The sequence below is a fragment of the Sminthopsis crassicaudata genome, chromosome 2, assembly GCF_048593235.1.
Source record: "Sminthopsis crassicaudata isolate SCR6 chromosome 2, ASM4859323v1, whole genome shotgun sequence".
NCBI classification, from domain to species: Eukaryota; Metazoa; Chordata; class Mammalia; order Dasyuromorphia; family Dasyuridae; genus Sminthopsis; species Sminthopsis crassicaudata.
In genome coordinates this window covers 676,881,398-676,899,914 of record NC_133618.1, presented here as the reverse complement: position 1 = coordinate 676,899,914, position 18,517 = coordinate 676,881,398, and the positions used below count along the sequence as shown (strand labels likewise).

General features: G+C 57.6%; 1 protein-coding gene across 2 annotated transcripts in view; it reads right to left on the bottom strand.

Moving 5' to 3' along the window:
• PTPRE (protein tyrosine phosphatase receptor type E) overlaps positions 1 to 18,517 on the bottom strand; it is a 147,562-nt gene that overhangs the window by 41,880 nt on the left and 87,165 nt on the right. For both annotated transcript variants that reach the window (XM_074297162.1, XM_074297163.1), the window contains exon 3: positions 2,347 to 2,465. In XM_074297162.1, coding sequence (XP_074153263.1) covers positions 2,347 to 2,458 — 112 coding nt within the window. In that variant the 5' untranslated portion in view covers positions 2,459 to 2,465. The remainder of the gene's footprint in view (positions 1 to 2,346; positions 2,466 to 18,517) is intronic.

Below are 18,517 nucleotides of genomic sequence, written 5' to 3'. Positions count from 1 at the left end.
CTGGGGCAGCTTTCCTTTCAGTTCAGTAATCCCCACATGAGTAGCCAGGTGTTAAAGCCCAAATCCTTCACTGTCTCTTTCCGAGTCTTGTCTCCTTTCCTGGGGCCCGGTTAGCTCTCTCAGAGGCCCATCTCTCTCTCTCCTTGGTTCCGAGAGCTTGAGCTCCTGCCTCCGGTCCTTTGTCTTCTCTGCCTCTGCCGGCTTCTCCAGGTCCTCTGAATATATCTCAGTTTCTGTGGGGGAGGCAGGGGGACCACCATGGTCTCTGTCTTCCAGGTCTGATTCTGGCTGAGTTTGTCTGAGCTTATGTGGTCTCTTATCATAGGTGTGAATCTTGTGGAACTAGAGGAAGTGCATTACTGAATTAAGGAACGGTTAAGCACCGGGCTAAATAATCATTGTCTCTATCAATTCCACTGACTTAGCACCTTGTAAGAATCCTTTGATCCAGAGTTCTGGCTTCTAACAGTTCCCTCTGATAGTCCCCAGGATTCTGGGAGGAGAGGATCTCCATCCTGGCTTTTCTTTGTCCCTTTTAAGCACAAGTGTCCTCATCACTAGGTAAGTGCTGGTTATGATAATATATAACATAACATAACATAACATAACATAACATAACATAACATAACATAACATAACATAATATAATATAATATAATATAATATAATATAATATAATATAATATAATATAATATAATATAATATAATATAATATAATATAATATAATATGATATAATATAATAACAATAACAGATGAAGGCCCGCAGAGCCCGCTCCCTGCCCTCCCCCCGCCAGGCTCAGACCCGGGTGTCCCAACGCCGAACCCAGAGCTTCTGGTGAGTCAAAACAGAGAAGGCTACAAGAGGCTGATGGGAAAGAGGTACCTTCCCTTGGAGGTGCCGGGGACTAGGACAGACAGAGTCAGGGAAATCTGGGGGTGACCCACTCCAGACCCCCGGCCTCCCTCCACCTCAATGTCCTCATCTGTCAAATGTCCCAGGGAGGGCCACAAGTGCTTAGCTCAGTGCCTAGCACCCAGAAGGTGCTTAATAAATTCTTGTTTCCTCCCTCCCTCCCTCCCTCCCTCCCTCCCTCCCTCCCTCTCTCCTTCCCTCCCTTCCTTCCTGTCTAGCTGTGGGACACTAGGCAAGTCCCTTGACCTCTATCTCAATTTCTTCATATTTTTTTTTAATGACAATTAGGGTTAAGTGACTTGCCCAGGGTCACGCAGCTAGTGAATATTAAGTGTCTGAAGCCAGATTTGAACTCAGCTCCTCCTGACTCCAGGACCAGTGCTGTGACCACTGCGCCATCTAGCTGCCCCTCAGTTTCTTCATTTGTCCTGACCTCTCGGTGCTGTGAGGATCAGATGAGCTATTTGTGAGTCCAGTCCCTGGCACACAGTCGGCGCTCTATAAATGCCAGACTTCTCACACCTCCCCACTCCTTGAGCCCAGCATTAAGGCAGGCCATGGGCTCCGGCTCAGGGCATCTCTCTGGCCGTCCCCAGCCTGTCCTGTCTGCACTTGGACCCTGACCCTGCTTCCTTTAAGCCCCCTCAGAGCCCCTGTTCAGCCCTCCTTGCCTCTGTTACTTCCTCCTCCTCCTGCCTTTAGCTTTGGAGACACTGGTTTGCCCGTTCTGGCAGGGACCCCTTCTTTGTCTCTTTTTGTCTCCCTGGCTCTTAGCACAGTGCCTGGTACACAGGAGGCGCTTAATAAATGCCTGTTGACTGACTGACAGGAATGATCACATGTGAGAGGAAATAACAAAGGCTCCTAATAAGGGCTGCCATTCCTATCCAGCTTTAAGGCTCACTGAGCTCTTTGTCCCCACATGACCCTGGGGGAGAGGTGCTGTTATCACCCCACCTTACGGATGAGGACCTGAGGCTGAGAGAAGGCTAAGAGTGACCTTGCCCGTCCCTCCGGCCGGTGTCGGGCAGGCTCCAGCCCAGCTCTGTCCACGGCTTCAGTCCCAGAATCTCTTTCTCCCGAAGGCTGAGGCCCTTTGAGGAGCTGGGGCCTCAGGAGGGTCAGGGAGGGGGTTGCAGAGAGCCCCCTCCCCAGAGCCCCCCCATGGAAGGACACCAGGGCTCAGGGGGGTTTCCCAGGCTTCCCCTGCTCCACTCCAGAGCGGACAGAAGCCCTCTCTCCCAGAGACCGCTCCAAAGGAGTGACCACTCTGCTCCCTGGCCACTGCCCTGGACAGACCCCAAGGGGGGCTGGAGAAGCTGGCGGCTTCCCCCATCGCTCCCGTTCCCCACACTGCCCCGGCACCTCTGGGGGGCCCACCCCGCACCTGGGGCATCCCACAGAAGGGGCCCCGGACAGGGAGGACTTACTTGTGGTCGTCTCGTTGTAGGAGGACGTGGTCTCGTTGCCGGGAGCCTCGGCGGCCAGGGCACCGAGGGCCAGGCTGACGCCGAGCAGCAGGGGCGGGCCGGCGGCTTCCATGGCGGATCTGCAGGAAGACGAGGGGTAAGTGATGGTGGCGGCCACGGGTGGACAGCCCCGGAGGTGGAAAAAGAAATGGCGGCCGGCGGAGAGGCTCCCCGGCCACACGGCTGGGCGGTCCCAGAGCCCGATCCTCTGCCCCGCTGCTCGGGGCCCGGTCACCCCCCCATGTGACAGAACTTGGCCCACAAGTCACAGAAAAATCCCAGAGCCCCCTAGAGCACGCAAGAAGGCCGCCTGTCCCCGACTGAAGGCGGGAGCAGGGAGAAGCTCGGTCTGCCTTCTGTCGGGCACCGCGCTGAGCCTCACAGGGTGGGCACAATGCGGGCCTAGCACTTAGCTACTGGCCTAAAAACGGGCTTGGGCAAAAGTAGGGTTTAGGCAAATCACTCAGGACCAGTCTGGGAGCCATGACCGAGTGGGGGAGACGGATGGGAGGTGGGAGAGTGGGGGAGAGGTGAAGAATGGGGGGTATTCGCACCTATGGAAGGAGTAGGAAGATGGAAGGATTGGCTGGAGGGAGGGAGGGAGGGATCCTGAAGGCCTGGGGGGTCCTTTCAGGCTTGATGCCGCTTTGGGGTCTCTAGGCCCCACCTCGCAGTTCCTGAAAGTCTTGGAGACTTTTCACAGCCCCTCAGATGCCCGGCACCCGCACGCCTCCTTGTCCGGGATCACCGGCACCGCAGCCCCTCTAAAATGAAGGCCCCTCCCCCTTTGCCCCCCGTTTCCAGTGAGGGAAACCCCCGGCTCCTGACACAGCCCGTTCTGCTTGGCTGAGAGCTTTCACCCTGTGGAGTCCCCGTCGGCCCCTCTGTGAATGCCCCTGCCCCGCTTCTTCCTCTGGGACCAAAGGCAGCTCCCTCTTTCAGACCCCCAAACACTGGGACTCCCGCTGGGCCGTCCCTTCCGCCCTCCTCCCGACAGGGACCCGCACTCCCTCCGGCCGCTCGGCGACTCCCAGAGGCCTTCCTGACGTGGGGCCTGGAGCACAGCGGGGCCGCAGAGCGGCCTGAGAGGCAGAAGCCAGAGGCCGTCCCCCTCCCCCCTAGGAGCCCCCGGCTTCCCCTTCACTGTCCCAGGCTCCGTTAGGGCCCCTTCCCATGGCTGGCAGACAGCGGGAGAGCTTGTGAGCCACTGATACTCCCAGATCTTTCTTTCAGGTGAACTTCCCTGGGCCTGAAGCAGGTGGAGAGAGGCCACGAAGGGGAGACCGGGGAGCAGAAGTGGCAGGTCCGGCCGCAGGGTGAGCGAGCCGGAGGGTCACAGGCGCACTAAGTGGGGGCCGGGGACTAGCTCAGCAGGGAAAAGGGGCAAGGGGGGAGGCTGGGGGAAGGGAGGGCGCGCTCCGGTTTGGGCGAGTTGTGTCGGACACAGGTGGGGGGGGCGAGTGTGAAATGCCCAAAGGAGAATCAGTGACAACACACGGGGCCTCTGGGAGAGATAAGGGCGGGAAGAGGGACCTGAGGGTCTTCTGGAGGGGGGCGATAACGGGGCCTGAGAGACGAGCCACTGATCAACAGAGAGAGGGGGGGAGGGGGGGAGACAGAGACAGAGAGAAGAGACAGAGACAGAGATAGATAGACAGAGACAGAGAGAGACAGAGACAGAGAGACAGAGAGAGAAGAGACAGAGAGAGAGAGAGAGAGACAGAGACAGAGAGAGACAGAGACAGAGAGACAGAGACAGAGAGACAGAGACAGATAGACAGAGAGAGACAGAGAGAGAGAAAGAGAGACAGAGAGACAGAGAGACAGAGAGAGAGAAAGAGAGACAGAGAGAAGAGACAGAGACAGAGATAGATAGACAGAGACAGAGAGAGACAGAGACAGAGAGACAGAGAGAGAAGAGACAGAGAGAGAGAGAGAGAGAGAGAGAGAGACAGATAGACAGAGAGAGAGACAGAGAGACAGAGACAGATAGACAGACAGAGACAGAGAGAGAGAAAGAGAGACAGAGAGAAGAGACAGAGAGAGACAGAGACAGAGAGAGAGACAGAGAGACAGAGAGAGACAGAGACAGAGAGACAGAGATAGAGACAGAGAGAAACAGAGAGACAGAGACAGAGAGACAGAGAGAGAGAGAAGAGACAGAGAGAGAGACAGAGACAGAGAGAGACAGAGACAGACAGAGGGAGAGGGGAGGAAGACAGGGACACAGAGAGAAGGGAGGGAGGGAGAGGCAGATCTGGGGACTTGATCCTCTGGGGGACGACACCAAGGGAAAACAAAGAGGAAGAAAAACTAAAAGAATTCAGGAAAAGTAATTACCAGCTGCCCTGAATCTTCCAGTGCTTACAGTATTCGGTGCCCGTAGCCCCCCCACCTCTTCAGATACGAGGAGTTGGCCCCTTTTCCCCCTCAGTGCGTTACTCTGACTCCTGATCCCCCCACCCCCATTTTGCTGCCAAAGTTCTCCCAGTTTGCTCGGCCTCTGAACTGCTCCCTCCCTGGGCCTCTCCCCCCCCCTAGGCGGAGCTGGCCCTGCTCCCCCTCTCCTTGCTCCCCCTCTCCTTGCTCCCCCTCTCCTGCCCAGTCCCTCCCTGTCTCTGTCCTGGGTCTCTCGGAGACCCCCGTCCCCCCTCCCCGCGCACTCCCCCATGATCCTCCTCTCCCCAGTGACCCTGGCTCCCAGAGCCGGCTCCTGCCCCATCCCCCACCTGTCCCAGACTCACAGGGTCCAAATCAGATCTGACCGTGGCCATTTCCCCAAACCCGCCCCTCCCTCGGACAGCCCGGTTCCGTCCCAGGCTCCGCCCCGTTTTCGGTCACCGTCCTCCCCGCCTCCTGGCCGCTCCTCCCCGTGGGCAGCCAGCGCCGGTCCCTGTGGCCTGACCCCTGTGCCCTCTCCTGTGACCTCCGCCCCGGTGACGGGCCAACCCTCCCGGGCCCGGACCCCCGGCCTCTGTGTGGCCCCTTTTGGGCTTTCCTGGCAGAGATACCGGGCCTCCTTCTCCGGCCCATTTTACAGATCAGGAAACTGAGGCAAACGGGCTGATGTGACTTGCCCAGGGACCCGGCTGGGAAGCGCCTGGGGTCGGATTCGAACTCGGGAGCGGAGAATTCCAGGTCCGGCCCTCAGGGCTCTGTGGCGCCCCCAGCGGCCGGGACCTGTCAGTGCGGGCCGGGGTGCTCCCCCGGGACAGCGCCAGGCTCGATGGCCCGGCTGGGGCGGCCTCTCCCTCACGGCCCCGCTGGGCCGCGGCTCCTGCTCCAGCCGCCAGGTCCGTGCACCGGCCCGGGCCTTCCCTGATCCCGGCCGTGAATCTCCAAAGCGGAGGGAGGCCTGGAGGGGTCTGGGAGATCTTGTCTTCTTTTGGGGGAGACGAAACCGAGCCCCAGAGGGATGGGGGCGGGGGGGAGGGGGGGGCTTTGAGATCATCCTGGGGGGGCTTAGAGATCATCCTGGGGGGGCTTAGAGATCATCCTGAGGGGGCTTAGAGATCATCCTGGGGGGGCTTAGAGATCATCCTGGGGGGGCTTAGAGATCATCCTGGGGGGGGCTTAGAGATCATCCTGGGGGGCTTTGAGATCATCCTGAGGGGGCTTAGAGATCATCCTGAGGGGGCTTAGAGATCATCCTGAGGGGGCTTAGAGATCATCCTGAGGGGGCTTAGAGATCATCCTGGGGGGGCTTAGAGATCATCCTGAGGGGGCTTAGAGATCATCCTGGGGGGGCTTAGAGATCATCCTGAGGGGGCTTAGAGATCATCCTGGGGGGGCTTAGAGATCATCCTGGGGGGGGCTTAGAGATCATCCTGAGGGGGCTTAGAGATCATCCTGGGGGGGCTTAGAGATCATCCTGGGGGGGCTTAGAGATCATCCTGAGGGGGCTTAGAGATCATCCTGGGGGGGTTTAGAGATCATCCTGGGGGGGGGCTTAGAGATCATCCTGGGGGGGCTTAGAGATCATCCTGAGGGGGCTTAGAGATCATCCTGGGGGGGCTTAGAGATCATCCTGAGGGGGCTTAGAGATCATCCTGGGGGGGCTTAGAGATCATCCTGAGGGGGCTTAGAGATCATCCTGGGGGGCTTAGAGATCATCCTGAGGGGGCTTAGAGATCATCCTGGGGGGGCTTAGAGATCATCCTGAGGGGGCTTAGAGATCATCCTGGGGGGGCTTAGAGATCATCCTGAGGGGGCTTAGAGATCATCCTGGGGGGGCTTAGAGATCATCCTGAGGGGGCTTAGAGATCATCCTGGGGGGGCTTAGAGATCATCCTGAGGGGGCTTAGAGATCATCCTGGGGGGGGCTTAGAGATCATCCTGGGGGGGCTTAGAGATCATCCTGGGGGGGTTTAGAGATCATCCTGAGGGGGCTTAGAGATCATCCTGGGGGGGCTTAGAGATCATCCTGAGGGGGCTTAGAGATCATCCTGAGGGGGCTTAGAGACCATCCTGGGGAGGCTTAGAGATCATCCTGGGGGGGCTTAGAGATCATCCTGGGGGGTTTAGAGATCATCCTGAGGGGGCTTAGAGATCATCCTGGGGGGGGCTTAGAGATCATCCTGGGGGGGCTTAGAGATCATCCTGGGGGGGTTTAGAGATCATCCTGAGGGGGCTTAGAGATCATCCTGGGGGGGCTTAGAGATCATCCTGAGGGGGCTTAGAGATCATCCTGAGGGGGCTTAGAGACCATCCTGGGGAGGCTTAGAGATCATCCTGGGGGGGCTTAGAGATCATCCTGGGGGGTTTAGAGATCATCCTGAGGGGGCTTAGAGACCATCCTGGGGGGGCTTAGAGACCATCCTGGGGGGGCTTAGAGATCATCCTGGGGGGGGTTAGAGATCATCCTGGGGGGGGCTTAGAGATCATCCTGAGGGGGCTTAGAGATCATCCTGAGGGGGCTTAGAGATCATCCTGGGGGGGCTTAGAGATCATCCTGAGGGGGCTTAGAGATCATCCTGGGGGGGCTTAGAGATCATCCTGGGGGGGCTTAGAGATCATCCTGAGGGGGCTTAGAGACCATCCTGGGGGGGCTTAGAGATCATCCTGAGGGGGCTTAGAGATCATCCTGAGGGGGCTTAGAGATCATCCTGGGGGGGGGGGCTTAGAGATCATCCTGGGGGGGGCTTAGAGATCATCCTGGGGGGGCTTAGAGACCATCCTGGGGGTGGGGAGGATAGAGATCACTCTGCAGGACAGGCCCGAGGTCCGAGAAGCAGGGAGCCCGGGACTTTCCAATCCACTGACCCACGTGGGCATCCCCCCTCTTCCCAGAGTGCCTCACTGCGGGAAGCAGCGTCAGCTCGCGCCTTTCTGTCACGGATGCCTCGTACACAGCAGGTGCTTAATAAATGTTTGGTTCCTCTTTCTCCCCAGACTCCTCACCACCTGTTGGCCGGGGGTGACCCTGCAGTGCCACCTGCTGGCCACACACGCCGGAGGCGCCCCCCTGCAGGCCGGGGGTCCGCTCTTGGTCTGAGGCAGGATTCCAAACCAAACCGCCACCGAGGGAAAAGGGGGAAAGGGCTCAAGGAAGCTTTGTCCAAAGGGCAAAAGGACAGCTCCCCTCAGAAGAGGCAGCCCAGGGGCCAGAACCAGGAACCTCGGTCCAGAACCTGGAACCTCGGGCCAGAACCAGGAACCTCGAGGCAGAACCAGGAACCTCGGGCCAGAACCCGGAACCTCGGGCCAGAACCCGGGAACCTCGGGCCAGAACCTGGAACCTCGGTCCAGAACCCGGGAACCTCGGTCCAGAACCAGGAACCTCGAGGCAGAACCAGGAACCTCGGTCCAGAACCCGCGAACCTCGGGCCAGAACCTGGAACCTCGGGCCAGAACCCGGGAACCTCGGGCCAGAACCTGGAACCTCGGTCCAGAACCCGGGAAGTCGGGGGAGCCGACAGCTCCATCACGAACAGCCAAGGGCCAATGCGGCAGAGCCGGCTCTGCCCCTCCCCTCCCCCCGCGGTGCCCAGCTCCGGGCGGGCAGGGCCGAACTGCGCCCGTGAGTGTGGACGGGGCTGCGGTCACTCACTAGGAAGGGCCCGGGCTTGGCGGGCCGTGGGCGCTGGCAGTCAGTGCTGGGGAGGAGAGGGGAGAGGAGGAGCCAAGGAGCATTTATTATGCGCCAGGCCCTGGACTAGACACTGGGCAGACATCCTCTTGGGATCCTCTGACAGGCAGGTGCTGCTATGATCCCCATTTTACAGCTGAGGAAGCCGAGGCAGACCGTGGCGATCACACGGCGGAGCCCAGGTGAGGCTGGATTCGAACCCAGGTCTTGGGCTCCGAGGGCCCCGCCCCGCTGCCTCGGTGCCACCGCAGGCCGAGGGGTTGGGGGAGGGGCTCTCGAGGTCCTGCAGTCACGTGGCAATGGCCCGGGCTGTGAAAGGAGCCTCGTGACGGGGTTCTCACCCTCTGCGCTCGCTGCAGCCCCAATCAGCCCAGTAGTTACAAAGACCAGCGCGGCCCAGAGGACGCTGGGTAATCCCCTCCCCCAGGCCTTTCCTGCCTGGCACTCCGGCCAAGGTCCCTCGAGCTTTCCATGCTCAGGGTGGGGGAGGCTCCGTGTCCCTCCCTGGGAGCTACACTCCTCTCTCTAAAAGCGGGGAGAGTGTTCCTGCGAGGGCCCGGACCGAGCCGGGGAAAACATGGGCAGGTCCCGGCCCCTCCCACCTGCCCAGTCCTCACCAAGGGGGGCACCGAGAAAGGGAGGATGGGGAAGAGCTGGGCTCACATCCTGCACCTGTAAAACAGCCAAGGAGCTCTCCAACAATAAGCACTTATTAAGCGCCTACTATGTACCCGTGACTGCTGGGAGACAGGAACACAAAGAGAAAGACGTCCAGATGCGGACTGTCCTCCTGGGGGCCTGCAGAAGTCCTTCTCCGCCCGCTGCCCCCAGGCCCGCTGCCCCCAGCCTTCCGTGATCGGCTCCTTCATAATCTTTTGGGGTTTCTTTCATTCGTTTACACATAATTGTGAGGCGCGGCCCCCAGACTGGGGGCCCAGGGTCAGACCTCCAGCCGATCCCCCAGCTGAGGGTGGGCGTCAGGCCCAGGCCCTGGGGCGGGCTCCGAGTCCGGCAAGGCCGGCCAGACGGGCCTCTGCTGGAGAGGGCCGCGTCCGGTCCCAGGCAGGGCCGCAGATGCTTTACGGCCCGCTCTCCAGGAGCCCCTACTCCTCTCTCTGCACCACGCAGACTCTCTTCAGGCTGGATGATGGACAACAATAAGTGGGGTCCTTGAGGGGTAGCGCTGGGGCTGCACATCGCAGGGGGGCTGGGTTTGCCCCTCATCTCCTCAATCCCACGTTGGGGGGCAGGGGAGCCCTGGGAGAGGAAGCCTCTCATAGGGAGCTGTGCGGGAGACTTGCTGGAGACACCCGGAAATCCCAAGCATGAGCGTCCCAGCAGCGGTCGTGAAGCCCCGTTCTTCTTAATTGGGACAAATCAACAAAATAAAGTGACTTCAGCAGGTGAAAATACCATCGCTGGATAAATGGCCACGGGGTTATCTTGGGGCGCCCGAGGTGCGGGCGCTCGGCAGCGGCGAGAGGGCTTGTTCTCTTGGGGTCGCCGCTCGGGGGAGGGGGCCTGAGCCCGTGGGGCAGAGCCGAGCTCCACTCCCGCCTTTGGGTGAGCCTGTTTCTTCATCTATCTGTTACATCATGGCGCATCTTACTGTTATAACAAGGTTTTGAAGGGCTTCGGGACCTCGCGGGGCGGAGAAATGCCAGCTTCCGCGCACTTGTGGCAGCCCTCCTGCGCAGTAGGTGCATTTTTAGAAGGCCCAGAAGAGAACATAGAAATCAAAATGTCCCACATTCCCATAGGCCTTTGCAGTGCGCGCACGGGATCTGGTCCCCATGTTACAGGGACGCGGTGATTTGTCCGCCGCCACACAACTAGTAACCGGGCCTGGATCCCCGCTGATTCTAGCCCCGCGTTTGCTCATTGCACCCGTCAGCCTTGTTATGGGGGAATAAAGGGGAAGTGGGAAATCTCATCCGCTTGGGGGGCGCCCCCGACCCCCAGGGACAGCCCCCCCAGATCTTTATTTCATCCGAGGCTGGTCTGGATCTGCTCTGTCTGCGGCTGCGTAAATAAGTATTTTCTGATGCTCTTTATTCTTAATACAGGCTGGGAAGCGCAAAGAGCCAGAGAAGTAGGAAATCCCTGGGCGATGAAAGTCCATCGCTCCCATGGAGCAAGATGCTCAGTGCGGGAAATCCTGAGCCAGCAGGTTGAGAGGCTTGGGGACGCGATGGCTCCGGGGATGGAGGCGCCTCGGAATGCAGCGGGGTGAGGGATGCGGAGCCCAGTCGGACCCACCGAGATCCGCCCCGGGGAGGGGCCCGGTGCAGAGGAGGAGAGCTAAGGGAGCCTGATCCTGCTGAGGGGCTCGCTCGCAGGTTCTCCACAGTCTCTGGCAACCCTGGCGCTTTCCAACGTGCAGGAGAAGGGAGCCGTGCTCCCTTAGGACTGGGACGGGGGTCCCTGGGAGTGTAAAGGGGGGCTCTGTCCTATGCCCACTTTGGCTTCCTAAGGAGCGGGATGCAGCATTCTGGGGAACCATCCTGCTGTCTGGTGGTTCTGGCCTTAGAGGAGAAGTCCGAGCCCCTCTGAGCGCCTCTCCCCGGTCCCCCAGCCTCCGACCCTCAGCTCTTCCTGCAGCGGATCCTCCCTCTCTCCACAACTCAACTTGGTCCCACAGGCTTCCTGAGCACCTACTGTGTGCTGTGCTCGCTGCCTCGGCAGGGAAAAAGGGCCAGATAGAGAGCTTTTCCCCAGGGAAATGGGGTTGTTTTCAAATTAAAGGGATCTAAATATGTCTGCCTTTCACTCATCAGACAAACATCTGCCAGATTTTCCTAAGTGCCTCATGATACGGCACAAAATACTAGTGATTCGTCCCACAAAAGCAAGTCCTTCATCCTAGCAACTGAGCAAAAATCATCAAGACAATGATAATTATCATACTTATGATATGATTATAGCTTCATCACATTCAATAAGTAGTAGCTAAAAAAGAGGCAAGAGACAGTCCCCGCCCTCAAGGAGCTTACAATCCAGTGGGGGAGACAACATGCGCACCAAGATACACAAAACCAGCTACGAACGGGATAAAGAGGAGATAATTAAGAGGGAAAGGACTGGAATGATCACGGGCTGGGGAATGACTGTTCTATACTGTAGAGCGTGGTACAGTATACATCATATTCTCATCTGTCATACACATCGTAACGTGCTATGACGCTGCATTGTATGATCATCCATCACATTGTGCCATGTGACATTATACTGTTATGTTCTCTAACATGACAGAATATTATCCCATTTCCTATTATTTTATCATCACAGGAGCAGGCATTTCTAGAGCCTGACGGTTTCCAGATTATTTCCAGGGGTGGATAAATACAAATTGTGCCACTCAAGTAAACACAAAGGAATTCCTCGGGGACTGGCAATGAGGAGTGAGAAAAATGACTCTCTCTCCCTCATGTTAATAATCAATTATTGAATTAGGACCAGAAGTGTGCATTGGGGAAGTCACAGATAGTAATTATAACTTTGAATGTGAATGGGATGAACTCTCCCATAAAATGAAAATAAACAGCAGAATGGATTACAGGTAAGACTCAAACAATATTTTGTTTACAAGAAACACATTCGAGAACAAGATATAAACACCGAGTTAAAATGGAGAGTTGGAGTAGAATTTATTATGGCCAAGGCCGGGCTATTTAAGAAGTAAATGACACAATCAAAGTTACGTTTCCCCGTCCACTTCTCATTGGAATATTATTCTCTTCTCTCTCATTAATTGTTAACCAAGTTGGTTGCCATCCTCAGGACCACCCTGTCTTCCAAAGACAAATAAGCTGTGAGCCCACTCTTGATTATTCTTTGACATTCAAGAGTGTCATTTTATTGGTAAAATACTAACATTATTAATTCAATGATTAATCACTCAGAAGTTTAAGATCTTCTCAAACTCCCCGGGGGGATGACGCTCACTTGCTTGCCTTTCTCCAGGGTGCTGAACCTTCTGGAAAGCACACTGGCCATTTGCCCCAGGCTCAGGCCCTGCTGGCCAGTGGCAGTTCATTTGGGATGTGACTGACAATCGCCTGCTCACTGGGGGCAGAGTCAGTCCGGACAAGTCATCAGCGTTATTAGCCAGCCCCAGAGGGTTCAGACCCCTCTCACTCCAACATGCTCTGCCCTGCTGCTCCCCTCTCCACTCCCCCACATTGCCTCTGAAAAGGCCCCGTGAATTGCCTGCTCCACAACATCTCTGGCTTCATCCTGTGGCTCCCCCAGACTCAGACACCTTCCCCTGGCCGCTGCCCCTGGGGCATGGTGTCTCCCCAGGGCCAAGCTCCCTTTTGTTATTTGTATTCTCGGTGCTCACAAAGTGCCTGGCACAGAGCAATCACTTAATAATTTTCTTCAAATGAGATAATATTTCTAAATGACTTTACAAACCTCAAAGAGCCCTACACATGGAAACTATGATTATTATTTATGATATTAATAAGCGTTCATTCATCTCTTAGCTGCCTTTCTCCTGTTCTCTGGGCTGCCATAAAGGCGGGTTTCCTGAAGGAGACTTCTGCTTCCCCAGGTGCGCTTAGGCCACAGGCCTCCCTTGTAGTGGAAGCATCAGACAAGGCACCAGCCTGCTCCGGAGAGACTCTGCAGCCCTAATTCACAGGGCCCTTGATCCTAGACAGACTGAAATTGCCGGCACATGGAGGGGCTAAGGGGACCCGCAGGATGGGTGGCGTGGTGCAGCCCCTCCCTAATAAGGACTTAAAATCACATTCTAGCCCCAAACTGTCACCAAGGCCATCGGGGTCCAGAAATAAGCAGACAAGTCGCACAGCAAGAGGGACAGAGGGGAGAGCAAATACACGGGCGGTCCAAAAGCCCTGCACTGATGTCTACCAAATACTGAGGAAATCAAGGCAGGCCCTTTCCGAAGGTAGTTCCAAAGAACTACCCCATGAGACTGACCCTGCTTAGAAGGAGCTGAAGGTGGTGCTCTCTGTAGGGGGGGAGACCCCGGGGCACTCAGGGACACAAGGGGCAGGACCAGGTTGGGGTCCCCGCTTGGAATCCCACGCAACTTCTTAGCACCCACAGCAGTGAGGTCATGGGATCCCAGACCTAAAAGGCCATCGGAGGAGCCAATTCCATTTTACAGACGAACAAACTGAGGGTCACGAAGCTGAATAGTCTTCCTTGGCTCTGATAAGCATTAAGTGTCCAGGTGATTTGAACCCAGGGCAAGGACTCTTTTGCTTATGTTGCTAACCCAGGGGACAAAAGGAAGTCTCGGGGCCGTGTACCGCGTACCGGGCTGAAGCCTCCTTTGGCTCCGTCAGACGAGGAGGGATGAGGGTCTCCTGCTTTAAGATGCTTATGATGTCGACTCACTCAGGACACAAACAAGCTCTTCATTCGGGAGTGGACACAAAGGCCTCCCTCGTGGGCAGCTCCCACGAGTGAGCCGATTCACAGGACTGGGCAATGGGGGCTCGGAGGGGAGAGCTTGTCTCCAGACCCATTTCCTTCGTGCCATCTGCCATCTGAGGCTGGGGGGTCACTTTTCTCTGCACATGAGCCCCCAAAGGGCACAATCTATCCTTGATTATGGCCGCTAGCTGGAGGAAGCGCGAATTAGGCTAATCACAACCATGTCCCTTTGGACTGCCCATCTATGGACTGAGATCCTTCCCTCTGGGCCGACCCCTTGAGTGGTCAGCTCTTCGGCCACAGAGACTCACTTTTGGATAGTCCGGGTTCCTAAAATGCATCCTCCTTATTAATACTGAGGCGAGGACAGAGGTGAGCTAGAGGACTGAGAAAACTCATCAAGCACACATAAAGTGTCCCCTGGACGCAGCGCAGGGGCCGAGGGCACAGATGGAGCCCGTCATGTTCCACTGGGCATGTTACCACATTTATGTGGCTGCCTTACACGGGGAGACGGAGTCTAAAACTGGGCATGGGGCGGGATTAGCGCAGTTTTCCAGTGGGACACAACTGACCCTGAAGGAAGCCCGGGATTCTTAGAGGGGGGTGTGAGGAAGGAGAGGGTACCATGCTGGTTCTGTGCCAGGCGGGCATGGATGCCCAGGGTGGTGATTGGCCACGGGCCAGCTTGCCTGCGATGGGCCGTGAGGAAGGAGGAAGTGACGTGTACTAAATCTGCCAAGGTGGACTTGGGCCAGACCGTGATGGGCTTTCGTGCCAAGCTGAGGATCCTACGTTATCCCAGAGACAAATGGCAGCCACCAAATGCTCTCAAAGGGAGGGGATCAGAGCTGCTCAGATTTAGAAATATCAACCCCTGATTAATATGGAAATACATTTGCCTCGTTTGTACGTGTAAACTACGTCAGACTGGTGTCTTGGGGAGGGAGAAAAATCTACCAAAATCTTACAAAAAATGAATGTTGCCAACTATTTTAAGTGTAATTAGAAAAAATGGTATTCATTAAAAAAAGAAAAAAGAAAAAAATCTCACTGTGCACAGCCCCGTGCCCGACACTTAGTAAGCACTCATCAAATGTTGTTGATTGATTTCTAGATTGTGTGCAAGAAAGGCGGAGGGGGATGCAGGATTTGGGGGTCCGATAAAGGCTTGCAGAGGAGGTAACGAGGGCACGGCCCACGGGGATGGCTACGGGAGTAAAAGGGAGGGGATGGATGAGAAGCATTTTGGAGGAGCTCTTATGGAAGAGAAGGCAATCTGGAGAGGGAGAGAAGGAAAGGAGAGTGGGGGAAAGTTAGAGAGGTTTGCAGGGTTAGAAACACAGAATTGACTCCAGCTGTTAACATTATGTTGCTGTTGTTATTACCCGAGGTAACTGTTAGTACCAGAGGTTATTCCCGGTGGCTCAGGGGATAAAGTGCCGGGGCTGGACTCGGGAAAACCCCAATTCCAATTCAGCCTCGGACACTTGCCAGTCACGTGATCCTGAATAAGTCTCCATCTGTTTGCCTGAATCCACTGGGGAGGGAAATGGCAAACCGTCCAGTATCCTTGCCAAGAAATCGCCCCTATCTATGGTCCTGACGTGGTACGGTCCAGGGGTCCCAAAGACCCGAATGTGACCGAATCACAGCAAGGGGATTATTACTGCTAATGCAAAGTGGCCTTCTCCTCCGCCTCCAGCTCTCCCCACTCTGGGCGCCCGCCACCGAGAACGAGGGACGTGACCGTGGCCCTCCACGGGTGGGGGGCCTTTGGCTGGAAGTCCGGGCCGGGGGACTCGGCTCAGAGCGAGTGCCGACCAGGGAAGGGCCACGGTCACACAGCCCCGGGTGCGGGGGCAGGACTGGACTCCGCTTCTCTGTCACCAAAGAACCACCTCCTTGTTCTTGTCACGGCTCCGGGCCCTCCCCGACACCCTAGAACCTTCCCCTCCTCCACCCGCATGACTGAAGCCTGGGCTCTCGTGTGTAATTTGTGACAGAAGGTGATGAGCTGCTCTCATGGGGAGAGCAAGGGCTGACAGGTGGAGGGCAGGAAGCTCCCTCCAAGCCACCACCATGAGGACAGAGAGCAAGGAAAGTCCCCCCCCCCCCCCCCCGGGAAGCAGCCCTTGGGTAGGACCTGGGTGAGAATCCCCCCACAGGCGGATACGGAGGGGGCACAATCTGCCCTGGGGGTGTTCACAAATTGGAAACCCAGGATCCATCGGAATAAACTTCACATTGCTGTAGTTCCACTCCATCTGACCCTTCACGTCCTCCCAAGTCCCTCCACGTCCTCCCAAGACCCTCCACGTCCTCCCAAGTCCCTCCACGTCCTCCCAAGACCCTCCACGTCCTCCCAAGTCCCTCCACGTCCTCCCAAGACCCTCCACGTCCTCCCAAGTCCCTCCATGTCCTCCCAGGTCCCTCCACGTCCTCCCAGGTCCCTCCTCGTCCTCCCAAGTCCCTCCACGTCCTCCCAAGTCCCTCCACATCCTCCCAAGTCCCTCCACGTCCTCCCAAGTCCCTCCACGTCCTCCCAAGACCCTCCACGTCCTCCCAAGTCCCTCCACGTCCTCCCAAGTCCCTCCAGTCCTCCCAAGTCGAGGCACTAAAGGCAGCCTGGGCCTGGCGCTGAGCAGGTGCCCAATAATGGATGGGGAGCAAACGGAGGGAGTCCTGAAGAGCTGGGAGGCCGTTCGTGGCCCTAAATGCAGGCCCCCTTTACGAAAGCAAGGCACCTGGGTACCGGTCCCACCGGGGCCAGATCTCTCCTGCCCAAAGCCCTCATTGGCCCGGTGTCCAGCCAGTGCGCCATGTTACAGAGCGGTCATTGATCTGTCTTGGTGGAGGGAGTTTCCACGCCAGAAACTCCTCACACCCATGAACCACAAGGGCAGAGCTGAAATAGCAGTCCCAGTAATGCTGACACATCAGCCTGAAGCTGCCTTTTCACTGACCCCATCCTCCCCTTTCCCTTCATTTTTTTTTTTTTTTTTGGCTGAGGCAATTGGGGCCAAGTGACTTGCCCAGGTCACACACAGATAAGTGTCTGAGTCAGTGCTCCTGACTTCAGGGCTGGTGCTCCATCCACTGTGCACCTAGCTGCCCCTCCCCCTTCATTTTCACCCCACCCAGCTGCTCACCCGAAGGGCTTCCAACGTATTGGGGATCCATTAATCAATAATGTACTGGGGATCCCTCAATTAGTGATGTTTGGACCAAACCCGAAGCACGCGGCTGGAGAAGCTGAAGGAGGGAAGCTGGGTGACGGGTGAAAGGGCTGAAAGCAGCCCAGGAGCGGGGCTCATTTCTCCTCGCCGTGGGGGGTGATCCGGGCCGGGTCCTGGAACCTCCGGCCCCTGGGAGGACCCCGGGGCCATGGCCAGGCCCGGCTTGGAGCCCGGCCCTCCGGCCCACCACTCGGGCCCGTTGCTGGCTCCTGGGCCTGGGACTCTGCCTCGGAAAGCCTCAGCCCCCTCGGGCCGCCCGGCTGCAAACGAGTCCAGGACAGGCTGGTTCCGGGGTCCCTTCCCGACATTCTCCGGCCCGGCTCTTCCTGATCTCCTCGCTCACAGCTAACTTCCCGCCCAGAGCCGGCGCTGCTCACTGCCCAGTGGTCCCCGATGGGTCCGGGGGCTTCCGCCAAATGGGATTCCCCAGATCCCAGTGAGGCAGCCTGGGCCCCTCCTCCCAACCCCGACCAGGGAACCGAAGGACAGCGGGTGTCCTGAGGTCCCCTCTCCGCGGGGGCGCGGCCGGGCGAAGCCCAGGGGGAGCTGCCCACGCCCGGAGGAAGCAGCCTCCCAGGGCCTTTCACAGCTGATTCTGCCCTCTGACAAATTCCAGACATTCTAGGAAAGGTCGGCTCCTCCCGCCGCCGCCATCATTGTTCCCGGCCGCTCTCTTGGCTCTGCCCTTGTGGTTCATGGGTGAGGAGTTTCTGGCGTGGAAACTCCCTCCACCAGTACAGATCAATGACCACTCTGTAACATGGCGCACTGGCTGGATGCCGGGGCACTGAGAGCTTGGTCCTGGGAGGCACTGGTACCGGCGCCCCAAAGGTCGGCTCTCGGGCCAATGCACCCCACTGCCCGGAGCCACTGCCCAACACCAACATCTCATTCCCTTTCACTGGGGGAAGGGAACTGACTCTTCCTGTGCTCGAGTGAGGGTGAACACTTCTGGTCCCTGTTAGCCGTCAGGACAGGAGAGTGGGGGAGGAGACTGCCCCCTCCAAATGGCCTCCCCTTCCCCTCTGTGCTGCTCGTCCCAGGCCGGTGGGGGCGTCTCCTCCCGGGGCCTCCTGACTCTAGACAAACATCTTCCGCTTGGGCCGTCTCTGCGCCAGGGAAGGGACAGTCTGAGCGGCCTCCCGGGTCCCCCGGCACTTTCCCGGTCTCCAACCTCCTTTTCCCTTTAATCACACTCTTCGTCCTGCTCCTGCACCCACCCTGTGTGGCCCAATATACCCCAGGCTGCCCACTGACCCTGAGCTAAGGCCGTGATTGGCACAGAAATGGGCGCAGGAAGGGCTTCTGAGACTCACGGGCAGCGGGTTCCAGCTTAAGGCATCGTACACCGGATGGACACACTGAAGTTTGGTTGGGGTGGGGGTAGGACGAGGGA